Source organism: Triticum dicoccoides, chromosome 2A, assembly GCF_002162155.2.
Source record: "Triticum dicoccoides isolate Atlit2015 ecotype Zavitan chromosome 2A, WEW_v2.0, whole genome shotgun sequence".
Lineage (NCBI taxonomy): Eukaryota > Viridiplantae > Streptophyta > Magnoliopsida > Poales > Poaceae > Triticum > Triticum dicoccoides.
Genome location: NC_041382.1, coordinates 788,036,138 through 788,063,239, shown reverse-complemented (window position 1 = coordinate 788,063,239; position 27,102 = coordinate 788,036,138). Strand labels below are relative to the sequence as shown.

The window sequence follows — 27,102 nt, the reverse complement described above, 5'->3', positions numbered from 1 at the left end:
TGGTGGAGAAGGTTTGAACCATGCAAAACAGATTATTTTTTTAGTTACTTCTGGGAACCAACTACCCCTCGGTTCCTAAATATAAGACCTTTTAGCGAATCCAATGCGGACTACATACAGAGCAAAATAAGTGAATCTACACTCTAAAAATCTATATACATCCGTGTGTAGTCCATATTCAAATCTCTAAAAAGGCTTATATTTAGAAGTACAATCCCTCTACATTTCTTTACATAGGGAGTCGCACGACGCAACTAAATTGCTTTCAAAACAATCTATCCTGGAGAACATGTGCAGCTACTAGCGATAATTCAATTCGGAGCCCGGGCTCATCTACGAGCGATAATTCAATTCACAGCTACTAGTGCTTGTTCATAACTAAGCATCCTAGAAAGCTCATCCACTCACCGTTGTTGCAACTTAACATAGAGGATTATTACAAGGCAATAATAGTAGCTCAGACAAGGAAGTTGCAAGACACACTGCTCTGTTTATCCAGTCCTGAAACCCAATTGCAGGTATATTGTATGTTGAGAAATTTGCAGCAGGAGTGGTGCCCTGCTGGTAAGAAAATATAGAAAACAGATGGCGGTACTCGAGCAGCGATCAAAATCAAATCAGCAAATGTCGTCAGCATTCGATAAACAAGAGGGGTCAAATGCTTGCTTAACAAGGTGAACGAATGCACCGATTTGGTTGGCAGTAATGTACATGTCAAGAACTGAAGAAGAATGGTGTCTAGAGTTCCTCCTCTCTTGCCAACAAGGCAAGGCAAAGAATGACCAGACAGAGCAAAAGAAAGCATAATTCTTTCTTTCTCTCTCTCTCTTGCGCGCAATGCATTGCATTGCTTACCCTATCTCTCAAATCTTTCTCAATCAATGTACATGCATATATACCCGGACCGCATCACCGGATCGGAGATCATAGCAGAAACGAGACGAGGGCGTTGAATATGTTCCACGTTCTTCGTCGCTCGGTGATCTCGCTCTGGAGCTCGTCGACGAGCCCCCCATCCAGCAGATTCCTCTGCAATCCCCCAACCACATCAGAATTGTTCAATATATTGAGCATCACAACTAGTAGATGCAAACTACTCCCTCTGTAAACTAATATAAGAGTGTTTAGATAACTAAAATAGTGATCTAAACGCTCTTATATTAGTTTACGGAGGGAGTACCAAGCAAACCATGGAAAAACAAGAGGAAGAAGAGGCACCTTGGTGGCTTCACGGAGGGCGCCCCAGCACTCGATGCGGTTGTACTTGCGTGACGAGGAGTGGAAGTGCACCCAGACGCGGGCGTCCATGAGCTCCGGCCGGGCGGCGAAGAGGGCGGCGTCGCCGTGCACCACCGCCTTGAGCACCAGCGGCAGCTCCTTGGAGAAGACGTAGTAGCGGAAGCCGGCGGCCAGCTCCTGCAGCGGGTTGGGCCCGCTCACGTGGCAGTGCAGGTGCAGCGTCATCTCCCCGCCGCCCGGCCCGCCGGTGCAGGTCATCTCCTTCCACTCGGCGAACACGTCGTCGCGCCGCCACCCCCATTGTCGGAGTTGCTCGCTCGTGATGGTCTCCGATACCGCCAGCGTCAGGTTCGCCGTGAAGTCGCAGTGGCTGAGGGTGTAGGCCCGCGGGAACGCTGATGGACTGGCGCCGGCGGCGTGCTGCACCGTCAGCTTCGCCGCGTCGAAGGTCGTCGGCGCGCCCAGCACCTTGGCCGCCTGCACACCGTGAACGTAGAGTCAGTCAGTCAATCAAGAAGAAGAAACAAGGTAACAGACGGCATGACTGGACTTACGAGGGAGGAAGAGAGCAGGTCGGATCTCCGGCCGCCGTCGCAGCAGACGACCAAGAAGCGCCTCCGGCTCCCGCCCCTGCCGCCGCCGGTGGCGTTAACGGTGGCTACGGCGGCGGAGAAGCAGAGCGCGGCGCTGCGCGACGCCATTGGGAATCTCGCATCAACAGCAAGGCCCTGCTCGCCGTGGCATCTCGCAGGCGCCTCCTACCCCTCCTGCTCAGGCCGGCCGGCCGCCGGATTCGAGCTCCTCCTCCGGTGGCCGGTGGTGCCGCGTGCTTGGCACAAGAGGTGTGTGTGAGAGAGAGATGTACGTGGCAGGTGCCTGAGCTGCACGAGGGAGAGAGAGAGAGAAAGCAGAGAGGTGGATTGGGTGGGCAGCAATCCATGGCTGCCGCTTGCCCCTAGTCTTTTCCATGGCTGTGGACGACGCACCGGCGGCCTCCACTGTTAGGCTCACACGTGGCGCGCTCCCATTCGCTGCCATCAACATGCATGGATAACGCACCACCCAGTACCCTCACTGACACCATGGGACCCACCACTACACCCAGTTTTCTCACACCAGCCCCATCAAGGACATCTAAAAATGACTGTAAAAACAGTAGTTTCTACTGCTAAATTACCAGTGGCTCAAGCAGTGAATTACACCATGACGATACAAAATTCTTGTAGGAGTACAATGAGTTCATATGGTAAAAAAATCATCCACATTCACCAATCACCTTGTTACAGCAAGCAAAAATTTTCATTTTCATGGGCAACTAAGGACTAACTTCAGTCACAGATGTTGGTGGCTCATAATCTCAGCCTCAATCAAGAGCTGCTATTTTTCTCTTAAATCTAAAACAAACAGGCCCAAATCTGGGTGCTATTTTTCTACTTCTGCTATATGCTCATGCACCCCCATAACATGAGTTCTAGCAAAGGCTACCAACCCAGCTCACTTAACCTCGATTGGGGCGGTGGTGAAGACGATCCATCGGAAGTTTTGCTGGTGGTGGAAGCTTGGGGCGGCGGAGAAGACGGTCTCTCCGAAGCTTTCCTGGTTGCCGAAACTTGGGGTGGCGGAGAAGACGGTCTCTCTGAAGTTCTCCTGGTGGCGCGAGCTTGGCGTGGTGGAGAAGACGGTCTCTCGGAAGTTTTCCTGGTGGCGCGAGCTTGGGGTGGCGGAGAAGGCGGTCTCTCCGAAGTTTTGCTGGTGGCACGAGTTTGGGGCGGCGGAGAAGGCGGTCTCTCCAAAGTTTTGCTAGTGGCGCGAGCTTGGGGCAGTGGAGAAGGCGGTCTCTCCGAAGTTTTGCTGGTGGCGCGAGCTTGGGGCGGTGGAGAAGGCGGTCCCTCCGAAGTTTTCCTGGTGGCGCAGAGCCACTGCCGCGGGCTCTCGATGTCGTCTCCGGTCGTTGTTGGCACGTGCCAGCTCCCGGCTTCGGATTCCTGCGTCCAAGGACGATAACACTGTTTGTTTCAGCATGTATTCATGAACTACTGATGCTGAGGAGGGCAATGCGCCTGACTCGGAGTTAGATTAATCACCTGAATGACAATTGAATAAGGTGGCGGCAAGTGGAATGTAGGACCGCGGCCCGAGTACGTTAGCCTGACCTGCATAGAGTTTACCAGGGTTCTTTAGATCAAAAATTTCAAAGAGATAATACAGTGCATCCGCGACTGATGCATCGACACTGAACCAGGGCTTAAGATGTGTTGGGTTCTGCAGTAAGAAAACAAAACCTGGTGCTTTTCTTTCCATCTGGGGAAGAAACTAGTGCCGAGAAGTTGAAACAAGTGGTCCCGCATCTCGTCGTTCGTAACAAGCAATGAACGGCAACTAACTGCTGCATACAGCCAATACCTGCAGCAGAAAAGGGGGAGCAGTTATATCCCAAATCTCTGCCTCAAAATTTCTCACGATTATCTATTGGAATTTAGAAAACAGTAAAGAGCACAACGGTTGCTTCATTAGAGCCTACTACCAGCTAGCCGAAGTAAGGGATGCAGATAATAACGCATCTGTTAAGCAGAAAACATGGGCTCACCAATCATCATTGGAACCAGGAGGAGTAGAATATAGTGCTCCAGCATTTCGCCAACTCTCTATGAGCTTCTGATTCTGTGGTGCTTTTGCAGGGCCACAATTTACCCGGCTCCTATGCAAAACGATCAGTGGCAATTTCTTTGACTTGGTTACTCTCTGTATGCCATTTACAACAGAGTTCACCTACAACAAAATCATAGTTCGTAGCAGGAGCATGTCAAGAACAATTGTATCATACTAGGATTTTGCCTGCAGGACAGCATTCCTTTTACCTGAGAAAAACTGAAAGCTTTACTGTTGTAAAGGCCGACATTAGCAGCATCAATAACAGCGTCGAATGGTCCATGGTGACGGAGCCAGTCCTGCAGAGACCAGGTTATCAATTTGACAGAGAAGACTGAAAAAGTGCCAAATATACGCAGTTAAATCAGAAAAAAAAAGAACAAAATATCATAAAGCAATCCTTTTTAGTCGTGAGAAATAAACTTGTGAAGTACCTCAATGAGAAGGATTTTTTGTTACTACAGGTAAAACCTTAAACCAATGATATCACCACTTCGGCTTATGACCAAACAATTGATGCTGGCATGCTGCATGAAGTTTTATAGAGTAATGACAATGACCGACAACAGTACCTACTTTGCAACTCTGATGCATGGTTCATCCTCAGCTACGGGCGCATACATTAAAGCCAAGTTTAAACAATCAGATTAATTTGGAGCTGATAATTCAATAAGCCTTCATATGGTCCTACTGCTACTACTGTGTCAAGCCCCATATAAGCCCCATATGGACATTTTTCATAACGAAATGGTTTACTGGAGAAGCTCCAATCAGGCCAAACAAATTCTTTACTAAGCTAGTAGTTCTTACCAAAATAACAGCCAAAGGACACAACTTGGTACAGATGGGTGTTACATTATGCGACTCTGTTAAATTTCGGAAAGTGCCCCAAATGTAAATCTGCTAAACAGTCATGAGCCACAAACAAAATGTTTTTTTTTTACCTGAAACAGTGGGGGAATCCCTGTCACAAACAAAATGTGTGCCTTCCCTTTAAAATAGTGTAGCACTACAAATTATAAGATGGGTTCTAACCATTCCAAAATTCAGCCACAATGGGGCCACTAAATCTTCATTCTACTTGAAAGCGTTCTTATATTATGGGACGGAGGGAGTAGCTCTTTTCGAACCCCATATATGGCGTATATGGAACTAACTAAATATACTCGCACTACCATAAAATTCTTGGCAATATTCGTAGTAGGGTGTTCTGGTAAAGAAAGCTGCATTATGTGTAAGAATTGTTCGATCAACTTGTAACTTTGTGGGGGTGATAGAATGAACCAAGCATTGTACCTGAAACCGTACGAAATCGTCCCTGACCTCGCGCTTGCACGCGAGTTCGGCGAGGGACTTGGCAAAGGTCTCTGTCTCGGAAGGATCAATGTCTATGCACACGAGCTTCTCGCCGCAGCGCTGGCATTTGCCGTTCTTGTCCATCTCGCTCTGCCCGACATCCCATTGCCCCTTGCCGAGCCAGCCCTGGCCATGCCAGCCGCCGCCGCCCTTCACCACGCCTTCCCTGACCTTCCTGGCGTCCCACTTCTCCACCCCGGCCTCCGCCGCGGCGTCCGACCGGAACCAGGCCTCGACCACCTGGGCGGTGGCCTCGCACACCTGCCTGACGAGCGTGCGCGTCCTGTGCAGCACCCTGTACACCTGGTCGGCCCTCCCGGTGTCGGCATTGACCCGGAGCAGCGCGGCGAGCTCGGTCTCCTCCGGCACGACCCCTCCGGCGTCCATGTGGGCCTCGACCTCGGCGGCCCCGTGGGCGTCGCGGGCGTCGCAGTAGGCGAAGAGGGCCGGGCCGTAGGAGCGGAGGCGCGGCGGGATGCCGGCGGCGGCCATGCGGCGGACGACGGAGAAGGCCATGGCCGGGTCCCGGACGGCAGCGGCGAGGCGGGCGAGGCTGGTGAGCGTGGCCTCGTTGGGCTCCACGCCCTGCGCCTCCATGGCGGCGAAGATCTCGAAGCCGCGGCGCGCGGCGTCGGCGTCCTCGGCCGCCGCGTTGGAGCAGAGGTAGAGCAGGCAGTTGTAGTGGTGGAGGGCGAGCGGGACGGCGGTGGCCGGGTCGACCGCGGCCGCGTAGAGCTCCAGCGCCGTGGCGAGGTCCGCGTCGCGGGAGCACATGTCGAGCCGGTGCCTGAGCATGCCCTCCGGGGACTCCCGCAAGCGCCGGCGCCGGGCGGCCTTGGTCTCCCCGCCCTCTCCCGTCTGCGTCGGTGGGGCGGGGGAGGGTGGACCGGGCGCCGACGGAGGAGGGGGGTCGTCGAGGGCCGTGGCGGTGGAGGAGGAGGAGGAGTGGCGGCGGCGGCGGGCGAAGGGGAGGGAGGAGCGGCGCGGGGAGGGGAGGAGGCGGTGCGGCCGGGAGCGGGAGTGGAAGAGGAGGGCGGCCGTGGGGCGGAGGACCCCCGCCGCCGCCGCCAGCCGCATCGCCGGACGATGGTGGATTGGAGAGGACGACTTATCTGGAAAAAAACGATTCTTTTTGGTTTCAGGCAGGGGAAGGAAACTGTCTATCCGTCACGTATCTGAACCTTGTTGATTCAAATGAGATTCATAGGATTCACATGATTTATGGATGTTTTCGATTCATATTTTGGGCTCCATTGATTTGAAGGGTAATCATGAGATTTTAGGCTGATTTCATTCCTTGAATAATTTTGTTCAAATTCTTTAGTTTGTCTTATATAATGTCAAACACTCGTTGATGCACATGACTATGTTTTTTTAAACATGTACCCCCTCTGTTTCAAAATAAATGTAGACATTTATTTTCTGACGAATGGAGTAAAACTCAAAGGGGCATGAGACTAATTATATGCTTTATGTATCTTTTAAGAATCATGTGAGTAAAAAAGAACCTTAACAAGATGAATTTTCAATATATAGTCACAACTATCTGGTTAAACCCTAAAACCCTATATGGTTAATGCACTTAGGACGTGCTTGGTTGAAAAGTAAAAAAAATATCCATGGCCAATATTTTGGCATAGCAATATTTGGTACTCTCAAAAGTTGCAGAGATTGGCAGGTTCTTATAGTGACGAGATAAATTGGTAGTTAACCACTTGCTAGCCAATTTGGCTTGCCTAGATATTGTTATCCATTGTTTACACCAAAGCAACAACTCACTTATTTACAAAAATAGTCACAACAACTCAGATAATGCACTTGCTTATGGAATATTGTGTGGTATCATGTCGTATCCACTCAGTTTCATGCTCACTAGCCGATATGATTCTTCCAGGGGAATAAGAACTCCCACCCAAACTATAGAGGGCAAATTCATCGCTAGGGGATATGGGGTTGACATTGCTAGTAAGAGAACCTATGCTATATGAACATTCAAATGGGCAAAAACTCATTGTTCTTAGCTCATCCACAAAGTTGGCCAAAGCTCGTGCCAAATAGGAAAGCTCGCGAGTAAAGTGTTGCACATAAGTGCATGTATAATGTGGTGCTTAAATTTTTTCTCAAAATAATATGGTGCTTAAAAGCAGACACCACGACCGAAATCCTTACATATTTTGTAGTTGTTGCTTCTAATTTAGGGCTCACTCTTGGCATCACTACCTAGTGAGTCGTTAGACACTTTCATGAATTTTGGCTCGCCGAACGAACCACAAACAATGCTTGGAAGCGGCCCTATTAGGGCCCAAAAAAGTCGAGGCTCAGCTTGGGCTGGTTTGATAGTCCAGAGAGCCGAGCGTAAGCTTCTTGCCAAGCTTGTGAAGCTTGACAAAGCTAGTGCTTCCTCTCTACTAGGAAGTTGTGCTGGCCCTCAAGTGCAAAGGTCTATAGCAAGAAGCAATTTTCCTCTAGTGACCTCAAGGTTTATCGAACCAACATGAGTTACACGATTACAACCAATGATCAATACTTGTACATACAAAACAAAACTTTCATGTGCCCCCAACAGGACTAGCGAGGTTGTTAAGCTCGCTAGCTTTGCTAGTGACAAAGAAATAAAACACAAGTGTGTATAGAGTTGATGAAACTATACAACAAAAGTAAAAACAAGGAATTGAAAGAACGTTCAGTGAGGTTGAAAACTTTAGGAAGAAAAAAGACGGGGGTCCATAGGTTCACCAGAGGTCTCTCTCAAAAGGAAAACATGGTGTGGTAGCAAATCACAGTTGGGAAGCGATTAAATCAAAATATTTATGAGCATGACTATTCATGGCATAATTAACATATGAGCATCATGTCCATAAATACATAGACCATTATCCAACTGCGTCTATAGCTAATACTCCACCCAAGACCTCTATCCAGCATGCATCTTAAAGTGTTAAGTTTAAAACAGAGTATTGCAATGAGTATGATGACATGAGGTTGATGATATATTGTCTTCACCCTGTGTTCAAAGAACAACTACACAACCATCTTTTTATCCCTAGTGGCAAGAAGATGGTTCCGGTAGGCGGGGAGAGGTGGGGCGATGCGGCAAGCAGGGTAGCAGGGGAGCCTTCCGGTTCCATTACGGCTGGACTCGGGGGCTGCAGTGGCGGCTGTGAGATTGGGCGGCTCGGGCAGGAAGTGGTGACGGCTTGGGTGGGAGGGGGAGCGGCCCAAATTATCGTGAGAAGTGGCGTCGGAGGAGTAAAAATGAGAGAGCTGGGCTGCCTTTTGGGGATAACTCCTTAAAAAATTTCCTCCTCTAACAGTTAACGGCTATCTCTCAAATTTACTCTTCTAAAGATTTTTAAGGGATCGGTTAGAGATGCTCTATATACACGATAACCCCTTGTTTTAGGTTGGTCGCTCTAAGGGCAACAATAATGACCAATATTAGTTACATGGTTTGATGTCACACTTAGAATCACAATTTCTGTATTGGCACTTATTAGTAATTATAAGAGTAAATAAGAAGGACAAATTCAATAAAAAGGACAATTTCTATCTCATGTAGACTGTCTTGTGAACATCCAACAAAAGTTTCAGATTTTTTTTGAAACATTTAGATCAAAGTTTTAAAATATGTGACCATGGGAGTATGCGATGAATGGGGCACCATATATTTTCCGGGGCTTATGTCAAGCTTCATATCTTTACTGAAGCTCTTTCTTATTTTTTCATGGCCTGAAGTGTTTTAAAACTTAGATTACTACTATGCGGATTGGTTGTGCAAGAATAATGCCATCATACTTGTATTGCATAACTTTAGCGGAAATCCAATTTGGTTCCTGGAAGCACATGCTCCCGCGCGCGTAAAATGATTTTTGAAATGTGAAAAAAACACAATAATTTTTTTATATATTCAATCACATCCAAATGCTACCTGCAAAGTTTTAGGCAAAAGGGTTGAATATTTTGCCCTGTGCACAAAAAAAAAATTAAACACCAAATGTTACCCAAAAATGTCACCCTAAATTTGTTTTTTTTTACCAACGAAACACTACTGCTTCGTTTCACATGAAAAATGCCAAACATGCTTCCAGCACTAACACGAACATTCACAAAAAAAAAAATCTGAACTTTTTAAAAATATTTTACCACTTCTTATGAGATATTGTTCATCCGGGAGCAAATGCTCCCGGGAGCCAAAACGCCATCATTTCCTTTCCTTTACTTTAGTGCATATATATAATCTTACTATGCTCTAAGGCCTACAAGTAAAAATAATGATAAAAATCGTGCACTTCTTGAGATTGAAAAACAAAAAAGTCTCATCTTTGTCAAATGAGTGAACATTTTCAGCAAAACAAAATATAAAGACACACATCTCATCGACGAATTTGTGCATCTTATTATCAGCTATGTATGTTAGGCTCAATCTTTGCTGAGCCTGCTCGCCCGTAACAACATGAACAATAATCATGCATTACATACATACATCACATTCATTGCGCTTGCCCGCTCTGCTAACATAAGAACAAAATCGGCAGTAACAATATCATCTCAATATGCTATGCTACACTCATCCCTCTACACAAACACAATGTCTATACCAATGGATGCATGGTTCATCCAGATCCCCCCTTTTTTTAGCTTCGATCAACTCGAAGTATTTGGTCGCCACATGGTCTTCTGCACAAACAGAAGGCCTTCATTCTCCTGGGAGTACGACAGCCGGACCTCCCAGTGCAGCGACTTGACGATCGACTCCACCTCGCGTATCGTCTCCATATCGTCCCTGACGATCAGCCTCCCTTCCGGCCTCACTATCCGGTCCACCTCCACAATCACACCCAACAGTCCACACCTACAGCAGCATCATTCAGCACTTGAGTCAGACTTCAACTCTTGTTCTATCCACAACCAAAACAACAACATGTTTTTTCATGCATAAATTCAGCAGGTTAAACAGCATTTGATCAGTCATGGTGGTTTTCATGCCATGTCGTGTTCTCGAGTGAAAAGACCATTACCTCTTCTTAATCTTGGAGAAGAGATGGTTCGCGTGGACAAGATCGTAGCTTCTCGGGTAGGTGCTAAACGACTCGCACCAGTCATGGTAGAGTCCAAACAGCCCGCGCTCATATATGATTAGGAGTGTGTCGGGCGAATCAATTGGAACTACATTCATGACCCACACCTTCACATTTCGTAAAGCTGCTGCAAACCTACATCAGGAAGCGGATGACACGGGTTAATGTTATGTACTGCAGTATGATGAAATTTTCTGCTTCTGGCCTTGTGAAAAACAGTTGACATAAACACTGCTAACATAGATTGGCATGGAAGGAGAGGACAGACTGGGTGACACCATTTTCATTCTTTTCGATGCTAAAAAAGAGCAATGATGTGAGCCGATCTTACCCTCCGTATACAGCTTTCATGTCCATAACGTTTCTGACAGCAGACCAGTCAATACCCAGGCCTTCCATATACGAATTGCTTATCACCCGCTTCCAGTGCTCGTAGTCCGCTTGAAAATCTTCAGGAGCAGGCTTTCCATACACTCCAGTCTCGGAGCTTTTCAGCCAGTAAGGTGGTCTTTCCACCCTCAATGGCCATTCCTCTGGCCACCGTAAACCACGCATGGCGGGGTCTCTGGGCAATTTATGCATACAAGACTGCAATGAAACATTCCTGAAGGGTGATAAGAGAATACATGAACTTAAAATTAGGTACAAGGTTTGGTCATCAGCATCAAAGATATAGCCTGTTGAAAATGAGAACACTTACCAGGCAGCATCAGGATTATCAAACTCTGCACACAGTGGAGGATTTGCAGCAGATCTTCCATCATAGCATCAGTTGTCCATTGGTTTTTGGAAAATCGCTGCTCCCACTCGATTTACCCTATCCTTTACTTTATTGACCAGATTCCAGCACATTGACCTTGTTAGAACAGACATCGCTGGGAAAGTGCAAAACAAAATTGACATTAGATAAGGATTCAACATTTCATTACATCAGGAGTTGACATAGAGTTTCTGGGCGACAATGGTATGTCCACAGTGCAAAATAATTCAACGGTAATCATCAAATAATTTACCTTCCCATATCTCGACATCTTCCGGCAGTTTCTGGTATACAGGAGTCGCAGACCACACAAAGTAACCACCAGGCCGTAACAGTCTGTTCAATTCTAGCAAGAGCTTACCGCCTGCCAGAAAACACTGATAATTTCAGACAACAGCAACAGAGAGGAACGATATTGTAAAAGAAGAGGCTTGTTGTAAAAGAAAGAAAGTACCTTCAATATGCCATGGTACCCTACAGCGTGCGCAATGAACAGCATCAAAGACCCCGCCAGGAAATGGGAGCCTTTTGGTACCCATAACCGCTGATATAGCAGGGATTCCTCTCTCGAGGGCAAACTGCACCTGAGCTTCATGCTCATCTTTAGGTGCGAACGACATCGTAAGCACATCTCTGTCAAATAGATATCCTCCAAAGCTAGCAACTCCGCAGCCAACGTCTAGAACTACACGCGTCCGTCTCCCCCATGCCACATCTTTCTTTGCCTGCGTAGTAGCATCAGACATGCCAAACAGAGAACCTCAGTTTCAACCTACTCAACGAATCATTTGCATTATCCGACCATAGCATGCCTAGAATAATATTTTCACAACGCAAAGGCTCTGAACTTATCAACTTGAGAATGATATTCTAACGAATGGTAGCATGTCTGAGTGTTACCTCCTGAATGAAATCAATGTAATGCAGAGCACCACGCTTGAACTGAGTTCCGCCTCCCGGAAAGACCAGGTGCTCCCCGGAGACATTAACCCAATTCTGGTGCCCCTTGTACTCCACCAGCTTGGTATGAGGAACATTGCTATACCATATCTGAACCAAAAAAAACCGCTGTCAGTCAGGTAAACAAACCATTTCTGAAGATAACTGAATTCAGGCACCAAAGCAGATATAATTCAGTGGACAACAAGAACCTGGTCTCTGCTCTCCGGCCACCTTATCGGACTCCGGTAGCCCGGCGGCAGCGGGACGAGGCAGGTCGGGGCCTCCTCGGGGCAATGCCGCTCCCGGTGCTCGTAGTGCTTGTCGCTCCGGAGCTTCCTGATGGCCTCCACGTTGTCCAGGCATGGGATGTAGTCGGCTCCGGCCTCGGCGTCGCAGAGCTTCCAGCCGTGGCTCGCCGCCGGGACGCTCGAAGACGCGTTGGTTCGCTCCTTGGTCTCCGTGTTGGACTCCGCGGCCTGGGTGCGCCACGAGCCCGGCTCCGCCGCCGTCTGGTTGAGGAGCTCGGCGTCCTTTGCGTCGGGGAACACCTCGGCCTCCTCCTTCTTTGCCTTTGGCTTCTCATCGGGCTTCTCTGCGGCGCTCTGTTGCTCATCGGCCCCCTTTGCTTTCTCCGTGGAGCCCGCCTGCTGCCGGTCTGCCACAGGGGGCTCCTGGTCGTCGGCGGCGGCCTCTTCTTCTCTGACGGCGGCGGGGGGCGCGGTCCCGTCGGCTGGAGCGGCGGCGCGGCGCCACAAGGGGGCCTGGAACGGGGAGAAGTCGGCGGGGGTGACGAGCGCGGAGGAGGCCATCCAGACGGCGACCAGGCAGAGCCCGACGAAGGCGGCGACGCCGGGGGCGGAGCAGCAGGAGGATGAGGTGGCGTGCTGCTGATGCCGCCGGACGTCGAGGCGCGTGTGCCCGAGCGCCATTGGCCGGCTCCTTATCGCATCCAGCAATCCGGAGAGAGAGAAGATCTGGAGTGGAGCGTGGCGAATGAATGGTTGAGTGGATCCAGGAAGGTAATCGGGCGAAAGAGGATGGATTTCGGCCACGAGGAGGAAGAATCGGCGAGGAATCGGGAAGCGCGGCGACGGAAAGGGGGGGGAGAAAAATCCAGCCTTTTTGCTGCTGGCGACGGAATGGATCCAGATTTCGTCGGGTCCGCACGCACGCGACCGCCGCCGGCTGTCCGGCGCCCACCGCACCCGCAGCACTCGCCCGTAGAAACCGTGCCCGATGACAAAAATAAATTGCACCGTGAATATAAAAATAGAGTAAAAAGATCACACATCCTAAAAACATTTGTCTTGACAGAAAACACATCCTAGAAACATCATAACAATGTGAGTAAATAACAGGCGACACCACTCGATTTCTTCCGCTTCAATTTGCTGGGAAACAGTGTGACAAGACAAAATTATTTCTCTCGTCAAGACGAAAAAGCGGATAAAATGGAACTACAAAAGAGAAGCATTCTCTGATTAATTCATTTTGGGTTTCGCCTTGCTAGAATCCTTAGGATCATAGGCTATGACTGCATACACGGCTTGCACGATGCCTCCGACGAGGAGCAGGACGGCGATGAGAAGGGCAAGGAGCGTCAGGGGCTCCTGAAGTACTTGCTCCTAAGGTGTGCCCACCACTCGTACAGTTTGACACACGCACGGTGATTGATGTAGTGGTGCTCCGGGTCATCACGCACGCGGCACAATTGACTCCTCCGGTTCTTGTACACACACAGCAGCGTTGTCGTCGGCAAGGTCATGCTCCAGGGTCATCTTCTTCACCAGCAGGCGCACGTCGTCCGCGGAACCCACGAGGTCCTTGACGAACAACACGTACGCCGTCACGTCGTTCCTGGTGCCCACGTGCATCGCCTCGAACACCATCATGTTGTGGAACTTGTAGGCAGTCGAGTCGTCTATAAGTAACTTGGGCATGTAGAGCGTCCAGTTATCCAGGTCAATGTCGTCAAGACAACGCGTGCTGCTGGGCACGAGCCGAATGCCTGCCTCAGACAACTTCCACGCCTACCGTGGCACCACTCTCTGCGGGGAAGACGCGGTGCCCCCATCTCTGTCTTCACACCCCTGTCTATATGAATATTCTGTTGGTGGGCCTTGAAGCATGAACACATCCAGCTTTTAATCTTGAGGAGGCCTAAGTTGTCAGATTTTGTGTTGTAAACTTCATGAGTGGGGAAAATAGTATAGTATAACTACATTATGAGGAAACAAGACTTCTAATGCATATCATTCTTCTCAAAACCCGAACCTTGGGGGTGGCGTTGCCCTTGTTTGTCGCCCTTTGTCTTCATCCCTGCCTTGAGCAGGCTCGTTCTGTAGATGTCAAGCGGGTGGAGTCCTAGGTTGATCCCTTCCGGGACATCTTCGTTTTCCAGGAACTTAAGCACCATGAAATTTATCGAAGTCGTGCTCTACATGCATGTACACCCATTTATTGCCGTGTTTATCTGTTTGGAGGAAAGATAACATATTGATATCAAGTGGCAGTCAGTAACGTACCGGTGATTTGCCTTCCTCCGCTGCAACGATCTTCTCGAGCAACATCAGTGGGAGTTGGTTCTCAACCATGAGCATGTCGCGTTGGACGAATGGCTTCATGTGTTGAATCCCATGCTTGCTGAAGACGGGGTCCCCGTGCGTGTAGTCCATGGCCATGAGAATGGATCCCTTCTCCTCTACGGCCGCAACTGTCCTCATCACCTTCTAGCAGGAAGCAGCCGTCCGTGATCATCATTTCTAGGAACTTGCCCCTGTTCTCCTTGCCCTGCCACTCTTCGCCCAGGTCCATGTAGGCGTCCTGCAGCTCATGTAGGCGTCGGTTCTGGGGCCAACGGTCATGCCATTGGATCGCTTGCATAATGAGTGCACGTTCTGTGTGGCCGTGTCCACGTTTCGGATCACATGCACTTTTTTTAGCATAAGTACAGACACAAACGCTCATATACACACATATACATTCACCCCTATGAATGCACACACGCATACCCTATCCCTATGAGCACCTCCGAGACTGAGCCACCATATCATCTTAAGATTTACGAAGCCACCGTAGGCACCTCGTCGTCGACGGGAACGTATCCTCCTACTGAAAGCATATCGCCGAAAATCCTGAAATAAATCCAGAAATAATGCGGGCACCAGGATTTGAACCCTGATGGGTTAGGGATACCACTCTCCACCTAACCATCCCAACCACGTGTTGGTTCGCCGGATCACATGCGCTTGAATCATCTTCATTGGCTCAACACCTGCTCGCCGTGAAATATCGCTACTCTTTTTTCTTTTCTTCTTTTTCTCTTTGTTTTCTATCCACCTTCGCATAGATTTCGTCTTATATGACTTTGCTAGCTGCCGGTGTGATTTGTGTGTATGTGTGTGTGTGTGCGTGTATTCGTGTGGGTTGGATACATTCTAGCTATGCAGAGGCCGAATATGCGCTCTTTATGTTTGTACTCCGTTTTAAACTAATAAAATCCACCCTTTGTCGAAAAAAGGTACACGACACACCTCCTCTACCACCATCTGCACCACTGGCTCGTCTGCACATTCCCATTTGTTGTTTCCTAAGAGCATCTACAACCATGATTGCTTAATTTCACTCCCCATATGTTTGTGGGCGTGCCCGGACACGGGCACGTCTATTTTGGACCATCATTTTCCTTGCAAAACAATCACACTCCTTATTTGTCCTTATATTGTCCGGCCACATACATATAGGGCGTGTTCGGAGGCTCCCCAGCTTCTCAAAATTCTAGAAAACCAGCTTCTACTCCTCGCTTCTAGCTTCAGCTAGCGATCCCAGGAGCATTCGGCTTGATCTGCAACTTCTCCAGTTGCTGCAGCCTAGTTGGGAGGGAATGTGGCTTGTTAGACGTACGTTGGGCCGGCTGGACGCATCCCAATTAGCTGGGTACCGGTTTGAGCGAGACGAACGAAATGATTCGATTGATCCTTTTTCTATTTGACGAGGGGATGCAACGAAGCGTTTTCTTTAGCGGTGGCAGTTCCCTGTAAATTGAGCGAACTCCGCGCTTCACGTTTTGGTGGAGCTGGGCCGGCCGTGCTTCTCATTTCTACACTACGGGAATGAGCAGCTTCGTGAATTCAGCTTCTCGGGCTCCAACCGTTCTGGACAAATTCATCTGTGAAGTTTTGGAAGCATGGAGCTGGAGGACATCCGAACAGGCCCATAATTGGTGAAGACGAAGAGAGAGAAAAGAAAGAAAGAGAAAAAGTGACCCGCGACGGGCCAAATTCTACGTGCCACCTTGCACAGACATCCTCATATCTTCTTCAGGTATTTTTTCGATAAAGGGTGGATTTTATTAACTCAAAATGAAGCATCAAGGGGATACAAACACATTGAACACACACCCGGCTTCTGCATAACCAGGATGCACACAGCCAACACCAACACACACAAAAGAAAAAGAAAAACGCCAGCAAAGAGCAAAGTCATACAAGACTCAAACTATGCCTAAGCGAGGGAAAAGAAAAAGAAAAACACTCTCAAAACGATCAAAACAACGGTCGATAAACTACATCAACGACCATATCCGCACCAACCATCTCTTGAAAGAACAAGCGCAACGAGAAAGTTTCTTCAACAGCAACGGCTTCAGGAAAGAAACGACTCTTAAACGTCGCCGTCACTGGTCCCGACCAACAAAGGCCAGACTCTAGGTTTTCACCCTGAAGAACAAGTCCGAGCACATCCGAGCAATGCCTTCATCAAGGCAACGACGCAAAAAAATCGCCATCGCCAGGTATAACCAATTCAGGTCAGACCTAGGGTTTTCAGCCCGGAACTCGAGACCGGGTACTCGAGAAGCACCACCAAATCGAAGTCATCATGTTGTCGCCACCATTTTCCGCGATCCCAGCAGCTAAAAGTGAGGCACAGTCTTTACGTGCCGGCATGACTGCCGCTGCGCAACCATCTCCTCTGCGTCAGGCCGTCGTCCATAGAATTTATCTCACCGCTGAATGCAAACTGGCCGGATTGAGAGCCACCGAAACTCCCAATGGAGCCTTCCACTCTTCAGGTATGATTTGGATATAAGGATTTGTGATACAACCGTATCTAATGTGGAGAACAAGGAGGTCCAAGCATTGGGTACTGTTCCGGCTACATGTGCAGCCGATGTGTATAGCTTGATGCATGTTCAAGAAGAGAATAGCAAAGTTGAGTATAACCACATCATGTGTGTACGTTCCATAGCTTGCATGGATAAATGGAAGGAGAATCAAGCATATGAAGAGATTTACGTGGAGGGAAACTCTAAGCTGGCTAATAGCACGTACAATGATAATTACTGCTACTTTGCATGTCCACGTCCATCAGAACAGAAGCTTGCCAGAGAATTTAATTTGTTTATTAATTTTAATATTTGTCTCATACAATTAGGAGACAAGGATCAGAAAGAAGTCAATGTATTTCGCTACTACTTTGGAAGGCTACGACCACCAGAGATACGCGAGATCGTCAGGAGGCGCCGACCGACGGACGTGTTGTGCTTGTGCGCTACAGGATGGGGTCCACCAAACCAGCAGCTTACGTACGGCAGAGAGGTGGCACACATAATTTTATATGTATCAAGTTTGAGTCGGTTTGCTAGTTTGAGAATAAAAGAAAGCTGCCGAGATGTAAAAGGCAAGTACTTTTATAGTTTAGGAGAGTCCAGGATTTATTTGAAGCTAGATATAAGATCGTGTCTTACTAGGCAAGTCTATACGTGGGTTATAAATAATGAGGGTGCGGCCATGTAAAAATCAGGCTATATTTTTTATGAATAAACACAATGTGTTTTTAGGGTAAATATCCATATCGAGTTTTGGGGGAAGCTGTCGAAAAATCCCTAAGTTTTAGAGGAAGCTTTAGAAAACCTCTCTGTTGCGATTTCTCTTCGTGGAAATTATTTTGTGCGTGAGTACCATCGTCGAGATTGGTTTTCTCGTGCTGGGCCGCAAGGTTCAAACCCTCTACTTCGTGTACATCGCGTGCGCGGAAGAGAGGTTTGCTACTGCTGAAGGTGGAGTGTCGTGAAAGGTCGGGCCTTAACAACGGATCGGATCTCGCCACGGGGTTCGGTCTACATCAATTTGTGGACTGCCCGCACACGCCAAGATAAAATGAAGAATACTGTTGGGTGATTTTTTGTTCTATTCTCTCTTGTCCGAACAATGACGGGACAGTTCAATAAAACATTTGATGCTCTAACCTACAACTAGTCGAGCGCGATCACCTGTCCCCCTCTCTCACAAACATCTGCGCGCACAGGAGCAGAGATTGTTTGACATCAAACAGACGAGGGAGAGATCGGGGGCGTTTTGTGGCGTACAGCTTTTCTGATTTGTTTTCACCTTTATTCTTTCAAAACAAACATGCCAAAAGAAAAAAATGAAGCGTTAATTATCTGATTAAGGCATTTTGGGCTTATCCTTGTCAGGTTTATAATAGGATAAGACTGCAAACACAGCCTGCACGATGTCACCGACGATGAGCAAGATGGCGGTGATGAAGGCAAGGAGCGTCCACGGGCTCCTGAAGTACCTACTTTTGAGGTTTGCCCACCACTCGTACAGGACGACGCGCGGGCGGTTGCTGAGGTAGTGGTGCTCCACGTCCTCATGTACGCGGCACAATTTACTCTCCCAATTCTTGTACACATCCCTGGTGAGGCTGTTGAAGAGCTTCACCACGGCATCGTCGTCATCGGCGAGGTCATGCTCAAGGATCCTCTTCTTCATGAGCAGGCGCACGTCTTCGGCGGAGTCCACGAGGTCCTTGACAAAGAGCACGTAGGCCGTCACGTCATTTTCAGTGCTGACGTGCGTCGCCTCGAACGCCATCATGTTGTGGAACTTGTAGGCCGTGGAGTCATCGAGATGGAACTTGGGCATGTGGAGCCTGCCATTGTCCAGGTTGATGTCGTCGAGGAAGGTCGTCTTGCTGGGCACGAACCGGATCCCCGCCTCGTACAACTTCCATGCCGATCGGGGCACCACTCTCTCCTGACGAACAACGACGGCATTGGCTGTCGGTATGGTGTTCTCCAGGCCACCTCTGTTCCTCTGATAAGGCTTCAGATGGCCCTTGAGCTGGCTCCTTCGGTATATGTCGAGCGGATGGAGTCCCAACTCATCGGACCCTTCGGGGGCATCTTTGCCTTCCAGGAATTTAAGCAACATGGAATTGATCGAAGACGCACTCTGCATGCATGTTCATCCATTCATCATTATGTTAAGTTTTTTAAACAAAGGGCAATATATAAGTTGGTATCAAGTACACCCAGCCACTACAATGACATAACACGATATGAGAAAATAGTTGAGACATTGAGGATACATAGAGTCAGAGAGGGTAAGTTTTTACTGTGAGATTAGGTGAACAACACTACTCCCTCCGTAAACTAATATAAGAGCGATTAGATCACTACTTTAGTTATCTAAATACTCTTATATTAGTTTACAGAGGGAGTAGATGTTAGCACTAAGCCAGTAACCTGCGTACCGGAGATCTACCGCTTCTGCGGTGACGATTTTCTCAAGCAACCTGAGTGGCAGTTGGTTCTCGGCCAGGAGCATGTCGCGTAGGATGAACGGCTTGATGTGCTGGATGCCATGCCAGCTAAAGACAGGGTCATCCTGCTTGTAGTCCTTGGGAATGGAGTACTTCCCACCTATGGCCGTCCTCATCACCTCCAGTAGGAAGCAGCCGTCGATGATCATCATCTCCAGGAACTTACCCCTGTTCTCCTCGCCCCGCCACTCGTCGCCCAGTTCCATGTAGGCATCCTGAAGCTCCTCACCTACCTTCTCCATGGTGGCAGCGAGCTCGGAAAGTGTGGTCTTGCAGCTGTCCCGGTGGAGGAGGTGATGCACGGCCCTCAGCTTGTGCTCCTCCATGGGTTTCAGGTCCTTGTCATCGTGGTGGAATGGGCCCAAAGACAGTGTCTGCGGTTTGTATACGCTGCTCACCCTGCAATTTGTGTTATTTTTTTCAAGATAGGTGATATGTTAATATCAGACTACAATATCACAATGTCAAGAAGCAGCAATCCACATATTTTATTTTTGGAAGGTGCAGTTGACACATTGAGGAAGCAGACACCCAAACTATTGAAAGAAAGAAAACTAGAAAACACAAAAACATAAATAAATATCATGGCATAAAAATTGTCATGTTGAAGCAATCAACACCAATGAAGTATCTCTCCATACCTGCCATCGATCACCTTGAAGCGCAACGGGACGCGGAAGATGCAGTGTTTCCGCCATTTCTCCACCTTCGCCGGCGGCTCAGCGCCCTGGACCTTCTTCTCCATATCCACCACCCATGACGACATCCTGCAACCAAATACTACCTTGTTTACCTATAGCTAGCTACACGCTTTGTACTTCTGAACTCCTATGTCCACGAGTATATATATGTAGCTAGGTGAAGAACAGCTAGCATGCAAGAGCCAGTTTTCTTATCCACATTCCTTTCGAACTGTATTATCACGTGATTATTTCAATAGGTACCTTAAACTTACGCAGGCCATGTGGTTAAAGCAATAGGTACCCTGTTACTTGCCCTGTCCCCTAGGTTAGGCACAAGGATAGATGCGAATGTTCTTAATTAAACTACCAATTCGAATGTGCTTAACTTGATGGGGTAGTGGCAGAGTTAATTAGACAGCATGCTTTGCAGAAAGCATTGGCTGGAAGGATGTTTTCTAACACTATCAATTCAGGCTTTACCAAAAGGGAATAGTAGGATGCTGCTTGGCTAAGCCAAACTAAGACTAACGTACCGTTATGCTTAACTTCATGGAGTGGCAGAGTTGCTAATGCACTTTTACAGTTAACAATGATAAAGCTAGTTAATCTACATTATCGCAACGTGGGTCATCTTTCACGAGTGGAAATCGCCACATCTGACCGCTTTACCATCCTTCAAATGATGACATATGTCACTAATGCTTCATCCACAAGGGTGCGCTGGAAAAACCGCATAATGATAGGCGCTGACGGTAGCTTTGAGATCAATGATATGGCTCATCCTATGTTGATTTTTGTGAAGTACTCGTTAGAGATGAAACTATCTAATCGGGTATGATTATTGACCCAAGTGTGCACAGGTGATCCACATGCCAGTAATACGCCTGGCGAAATGATGTTCTAAAATTCTACTATGTGCATTTTGCATCATAATTTTAGAAGATAGAATGCCATGAGCTTCACCTTGCACTCAGTCTCTCTGAGTGCCTCGTGCTTTTTGCGCAACAGATTTTTTTTGACATGTTTTTGTGCAACATTTTGTCCCACATATAATTGCCGTAATAGTAAACAATGAGAAGAAGGTAGCAGTCCACATTCCCATCTCTTGTTACCATCAACAGAAGTAGTCAGGCGATCACACACACACACACACACACATTTTTTATTCTTTGCAAAAAAGGAGAAACATTTCCTGGTTAATGTATTTTGGGCTTGCCCTCGTTAGGATCATACGATATGACTGCGTACACGGCCTGCACGATGTCTCCGACGACGAGCAAGATTGCAGTGACAAGGGCGAGGAGCGACCACGGGTTCCTGAAGTACTTGCTCTTGAGGTGTGACCACGACTCATAGAGGATGACACGTAGATGGTTGCTGGTGTAGTGGTGCTCCACGGCGTCGCGCACGCGGCACAGATGACTCTCCCAATTCTTGGACACATCTCTGGTGAGGCTGTTGAAGAGTCTCACCACAGCGTCGTCGTCATCGGCAAGGTCATGCTCCAGGATCCCCTTCCTCCCTAGCAGGCGCACGTCGTCGGCAGAGCTGATGAGGTCCTTGACGAACAACACGTACGCCGTCACGTCGTTCCCAGTGCGAACGTGCATCGCCTCAAACGCCATCATGTTGTGGATCCTGTAGGCGGTGGAGTCATCCATATGGACCTTGGGCATGTAAAGCCTCCCGTTGTCCAGCTCGATGTCGTCGAGGCAGCCTGTCTTGCTGGGCAGGAATCGGATTCCTGCCTCCGATAGCTTCCATGCGGATCGGGGAACCACTTTCTGCGAACGAAAGATGCCGACCTCCGTTGGCGCCGACGTCATCTTCACGCCTCTTTGAAGACCCTTGCCGTTATTCTTGACCTGACTTGTGCCCTTGAGCCGGCTCGTCCGGTAGATGTCGAGCGGGTGGAGTCCTAGGCCGGTCCCTTCCGGGGCATCTTCCCTTTCCAGGAACTTGAGCACCATGGAGTTTATCGAAGCCGCGCTCTGCATACACAGGCAAATTAAACGGCCTGTCAGTTCAGGTTTCGTTATCAAATGTACAATGTCAACGATGCTACTACGTTAACAGACAGTACCGGAGATGTCCCTTCCTCCACCGCGACGATCTTCTCGAGCAACCTCAGTGGCAACTGGTTCTCGACCAGAAGCATGTCGCGCTGGACAAATGGTCCGATGTGCTGGATGCCGTGCCAGCTGAAGACGGGGTCACCATGCTCGTAGTCCTTGGGAATGGAGCCCTTCCCCCCTATGGCCATCCTCATCACCTCCAGCAGGAAGCAGCCGTCTGTGATCATCATCTCAAGGAAGTTGCCCCTGTTCTCCTCGCCCCTCCATTCGTCACCCAGGTCCATGTAGGCGTCCTCCAGCTCGTCGGCCACCGTCTCCATGGCGGCGACGAGCCCGCCAAGGGTCAGTTTGCTGTCCTGGCCAGCATGGTCCCGACGGAGGAGGTGACGGATGGCCCTCAGCTTGTGCTCCTCCATGGGTTTCAGGTCCTTGTCGTCGTGGTGGAATGGGCCGAGAGACACTGTCTGCGGCTTGAACACGCTGCTCGCCCTGCCATTACATTTTCACATAAAGAAAAATACAAAAGCGGCGATTACTACAATGCGGGTGATGGCCTGATGGGGCGTGCGGCTTACATTCCATCCACCATCTTGCTCGTGAAGCGCAATGGGACGCGGAAGATGCAGTGCTTCGGCCATCTCTGCACCTTTGCCGGCGGCTCCGCGTCCTCGAGCTTCTTCTCCATGTCCACAACCCATCCCTCCACGTTTGCCCGCGGCTCAGGGTAGTCGACATCCACCACCCACGACGACGACATCCTGCAACCAAGTGAAGTAGCTTGTCTCCCCTAGCTTGGCTAGCTACACACGCTTTGTGCTTCTGAAATCTGAATTGTTGTGTATATGTAGGGGAAGAATTGACAGAGCCGGCTTCCTTTCTTGCTGTGTTATCACGGGATTATACCTTACTTACGCAGGCCTGGGTTATAGGACATGATATGGACAATGAATCATTATAGGACGGTGTCACTTGCCTTGTCCCCTAGAGTTAGGCACAATTAGGTGCAAAGGAACTTAATTACACCAGAATTATGCTTCACTTCATTTAGACTAGCGTGCTTTGCAGAAAGCATTGGCTGGAAGGATGTTTTCTACTACTATTAAATGAGGCTTTACCAAAAGGAAATAGTAGGATGCTTCTGTCAGAGCCAAACTAAAACAGCATATCATTATGCTTAACTTCACTGGGTGGCATCGCTATGGCCCTTTTATATTTAACAGAATGCTAAAGCTAGTTAATCCACGTTACTACCACATGCGTCATCTGACCGCTTTACCATCCACCAAACGATGTCATATGCCAGTAATTGCTCGATTCACAAGGATGCCCTGAAAAACCGCCTGTCATAGGCGGTGGATGATGGTGGCTTTCAGCTAGTTAATCCACGTTACTACCACATGCGCCATCTGACCGCTTTACCATCCACCAAATGACGACATATGCCAGTAATCGCTCGATTCACAAGGGTGCGCTGAAAAACCGCCTGTTATAGGAGGTGGATGACGGTGGCTTTCAGATAAATGATGTGGCTCACCGATGTGGATTTTCGTAAAGCACTCATCAAAGATGAAACTACCAGACGCATACCCAATTTTAACCCAGGCGTTACACGTGAACCACACTAGCAGTCACCTGACAGCAATTGTTTTTTTAGAAGTGGAGTGCCCCGACCTCAGCATCATCACGATGCACACAACCATCTTCATTAAACAAAAGAAAGTAGTTTGAGTAGTCCACAAAGTCAACTAAAGGAAAAAAAATAGACTCGATAGCAATACATGCCCAACGACATGGCAAGAACCACCATTGGGGTGTGCTTACTGTTTGTTTGGCTGTGTGCATCTTAGTTATGCAGAGGTCGGGTGTAATGTTTAAACCTTTTAAGTAATAAAGCGCCCTTTATCGAAAAATTGGGGTGTGATTACTGCTTACAACCAACCTCGAAGGTATGTCTCTTTAATGTTTTTGTGGTGTTTGACTGCCCCGAATAGATCGCTAGCAATGCCTGCTTGGCCACAAACTACCCCAGATACAATTGGAAATTAAGCAGAACTAACCACCCTTTGTGGCCATATCACCTACACACAACAAACATATTCCAGTGATCACACGTTACATATACTAGATGGATACCCCGCGCGTTGCTGCGGGACATGTAGTAGACCTCTACATACTAAATGGATTGGTTTCAACAACCATTAAAATATTAATTCTTTTTACTAATTGAGCACTTTTCTCTTTTGAAGATTAGTTATATTTTCATATAGCAAGGAAGATGGTTCTCATATACAGGAACAGTGAAGATGATTTGATAAACATTAGTATTTGTTAGAGGGAGATGTTAGAGAGGTGATTTAATTTTGTAAGCTGAAGATTGTCATAACATGGGATTGAAGTTTTCATTCAATAAATAGTGCAAAATTGCATATACAATAAGCGAATGAAATTAGTTTTTAGCAATGGGCCAGCTCCATAATACTACTTAAAAAATTATTATTGGTAGCAGGCACAAACAGAAATGAAATGAAGCTACTAATTCTAACTTGTGAGTTTGGAATAAAATAAATACCATGTATTAGATAAAAACAAATTCTCTTAATCTCATTAGTGATCATAGATGATATATTTAGACTACCCCTAAAAGTAGTTCAGAACTATGAGCGACAACAACTTCTAGAGATTTATTGTAGTATTTCCTTCACGATGAATAAGACAATTTTAAATCCATTCAACACCTTAGGAAAGAACAATAAAAATAAACACTACTCCAACCGATCCAAATTAATTGCCACTGCTTTAGTACAACTAAAGCTGCAACAATTAATATGGATGGAGTATTAGATAACCAAATTTTCTTGATATTAGTGATTACAGATGATATTTTTAGACTATCGCTAACATGTTTGACTGGGTCTGCCACTAAAAATAGTTCACAACTATGAGGGACAACAACCTTTAGAGATTTGTTCCAGTCTTTCCTTTATAATGAATCGGACAAAATTTTAAATCCAATCAACACCTGAGGAAAGATAAACAAAATAATCTCCAAGAAGAGCAGCAAAATGCATAGATTTGTCCATACCTTGTGATAAATCAAAGCAAGCAATTATGGTAGTTGATATACTGAGCTCCACTTGGTTGAATGCTTGAGAAAGTAGAAAGCATAATATTTGAGATGCAGAGAGATCACTACTACTGAGATTGGAGGTGACAGAACTAACAAAACCTGTTGGTGATGGCACCAGGAAGATACTGTTGCTCTTCAATGATATAGACTGCAAAACTGCACGTAGACAGCTCTTACCAGAACCTTGATCGAGTTGCCTGCATGTGCAAGTGGTAAGAAGCAGGTGCAGCAAGAAGATTTCACCGATGTCAAGAAAATCACCAATTTGTTCTTGAGTTAGGCTGTGTATGGACTATGGAGTAATAAGTTAGAGGCTTTCTGCAAGGAAACATTGTCAGAATGGACAAAAGGGTAAACCCTTATAGATTCTGTTTTTTGTAATATGGGGATGTGCGTTCCCTGTAGTTTTGTCATGCAAAATAGGTAGTAGCTTCTTGAAAGACACGACGTGTCGATAAAATTAGAACAAATGACCGCAACACAAACTCTTTAAAATTTTGGTATTAGGTCGCTGTTAGTGTATAAAGCAGAATGTACCTGCATACTTATTCTGGGTTTGCAAGTTGCTCTGTAGCTTCATACTAAAGCCAAAGTTCATCGTAATAGTGGCTCCAAAGTATGATCCAGTCGTACCGAAAATCCCTCACATGTCGATGATCGCGAGCTGATCCCCCGTCCCCGCCGTCCTTGATGCGCCGGCCGGTGGGAATCGAAGGTGGAGTGAGGAGGAGTGGAGGACATGAGCCGCCGCCGCTCACCTAGGTCACCCCGCTGTGAGGATAGCTCCCTGGTGTGGATGGCCTTCTTGAGGGAAGTAGGCTAGACTCTGCAAACGGCAGGTTGGGGAGCTCGAAGATGCAGTCCAACCAACCCCCGCACCGCACGCCACCGCTCCATCTCTACCCCTCCTATTTCATAATCCCGACACATCAACCGAGATTTGAAGGGGGTGATGATGCAACGTAGAGGCGCTGGTTAGGTTGGAAACTTGCGATTGAAAGTTAGTGATGCCAGAGAAGATAAATAAAGGTGTTTGATGATGTCTATTCGCATACCTGCGTCAGTTCCAGAATCTGAGCCGCCATATATTGAAAGATTGAAGGTCAAGCATCGGCACGCGGCAGAACGTTTGGGGACGGAGTTCTCTCCGGAGTAAAACTCTCAGAACTTGAAAGCATGTATTACAGGAGACCAACTCTTGAGCTACCCCGTGGCTAATCAAAAGACTGTAGGATTTTATGGTCACTTGGTCGACTGTGAGGACAAAAAAAATCCATGCATGCAGGAGTGGAAGGATTAGTGAAGTGGAGAGTTAGTGCTGATGTGGCCATAGGAGAATGGATGCTGATGTGGATAGCTTACATGTTTAGTTAAATAGGTTAGTGGGGATGAGCTATTTAGGTATTATAGATGTCTTACAACATTTTGAAACAACAGCTTTGCCACCAGCCATGTGGGATTTGGTGTTCGTGACATGTAACTAGGAGGCTAATGATTTTTTTTTGAAAACTGCGGACAGTGGGAGAGGCTCCCACTGACTTTATATTAAGTATCAGAGTTCAGTACAATTACATATGTAAAAAGA

General features: G+C 47.7%; 3 protein-coding genes and 3 pseudogenes across 3 annotated transcripts; all 6 read right to left on the bottom strand.

Moving 5' to 3' along the window:
- Nucleotides 1–604: 604 nt before the first annotated feature.
- Nucleotides 605–2,164, bottom strand: LOC119357340 (protein STAY-GREEN LIKE, chloroplastic-like). Its single transcript, XM_037624341.1, has 3 exons — nucleotides 1,794–2,164; nucleotides 1,219–1,716; nucleotides 605–1,029 (listed from the first exon to the last, which is right to left on the bottom strand). Exons 1-3 carry the CDS (start codon nucleotides 1,938–1,940, stop codon nucleotides 925–927), a joined length of 750 nt encoding a protein of 249 aa, XP_037480238.1. The 5' UTR covers nucleotides 1,941–2,164; the 3' UTR covers nucleotides 605–924.
- Nucleotides 2,165–2,412: 248 nt separating this feature from the next.
- Nucleotides 2,413–6,360, bottom strand: LOC119357339 (proteinaceous RNase P 1, chloroplastic/mitochondrial-like). Its single transcript, XM_037624340.1, has 6 exons — nucleotides 5,185–6,360; nucleotides 4,098–4,187; nucleotides 3,827–4,008; nucleotides 3,522–3,642; nucleotides 3,324–3,392; nucleotides 2,413–3,224 (listed from the first exon to the last, which is right to left on the bottom strand). The coding sequence occupies exons 1-6, from the start codon at nucleotides 6,319–6,321 to the stop codon at nucleotides 2,721–2,723; spliced, it is 2,103 nt and encodes a 700-aa protein (XP_037480237.1). The 5' UTR covers nucleotides 6,322–6,360; the 3' UTR covers nucleotides 2,413–2,720.
- Nucleotides 6,361–9,620: 3,260 nt separating this feature from the next.
- Nucleotides 9,621–13,213, bottom strand: LOC119357338 (annotated as a pseudogene).
- A 292-nt stretch (nucleotides 13,214–13,505) lies between these two features.
- LOC119358512 lies at nucleotides 13,506–14,907 on the bottom strand (annotated as a pseudogene).
- A 3,563-nt stretch (nucleotides 14,908–18,470) lies between these two features.
- On the bottom strand, nucleotides 18,471–20,412 carry LOC119358511 (annotated as a pseudogene).
- Nucleotides 20,413–21,439: 1,027 nt separating this feature from the next.
- On the bottom strand, nucleotides 21,440–23,222 carry LOC119352539 (UPF0481 protein At3g47200-like). Its single transcript, XM_037619138.1, has 3 exons — nucleotides 22,966–23,222; nucleotides 22,399–22,879; nucleotides 21,440–22,306 (listed from the first exon to the last, which is right to left on the bottom strand). Exons 1-3 carry the CDS (start codon nucleotides 23,145–23,147, stop codon nucleotides 21,512–21,514), a joined length of 1,458 nt encoding a protein of 485 aa, XP_037475035.1. The 5' UTR covers nucleotides 23,148–23,222; the 3' UTR covers nucleotides 21,440–21,511.
- Nucleotides 23,223–27,102: the final 3,880 nt, after the last annotated feature.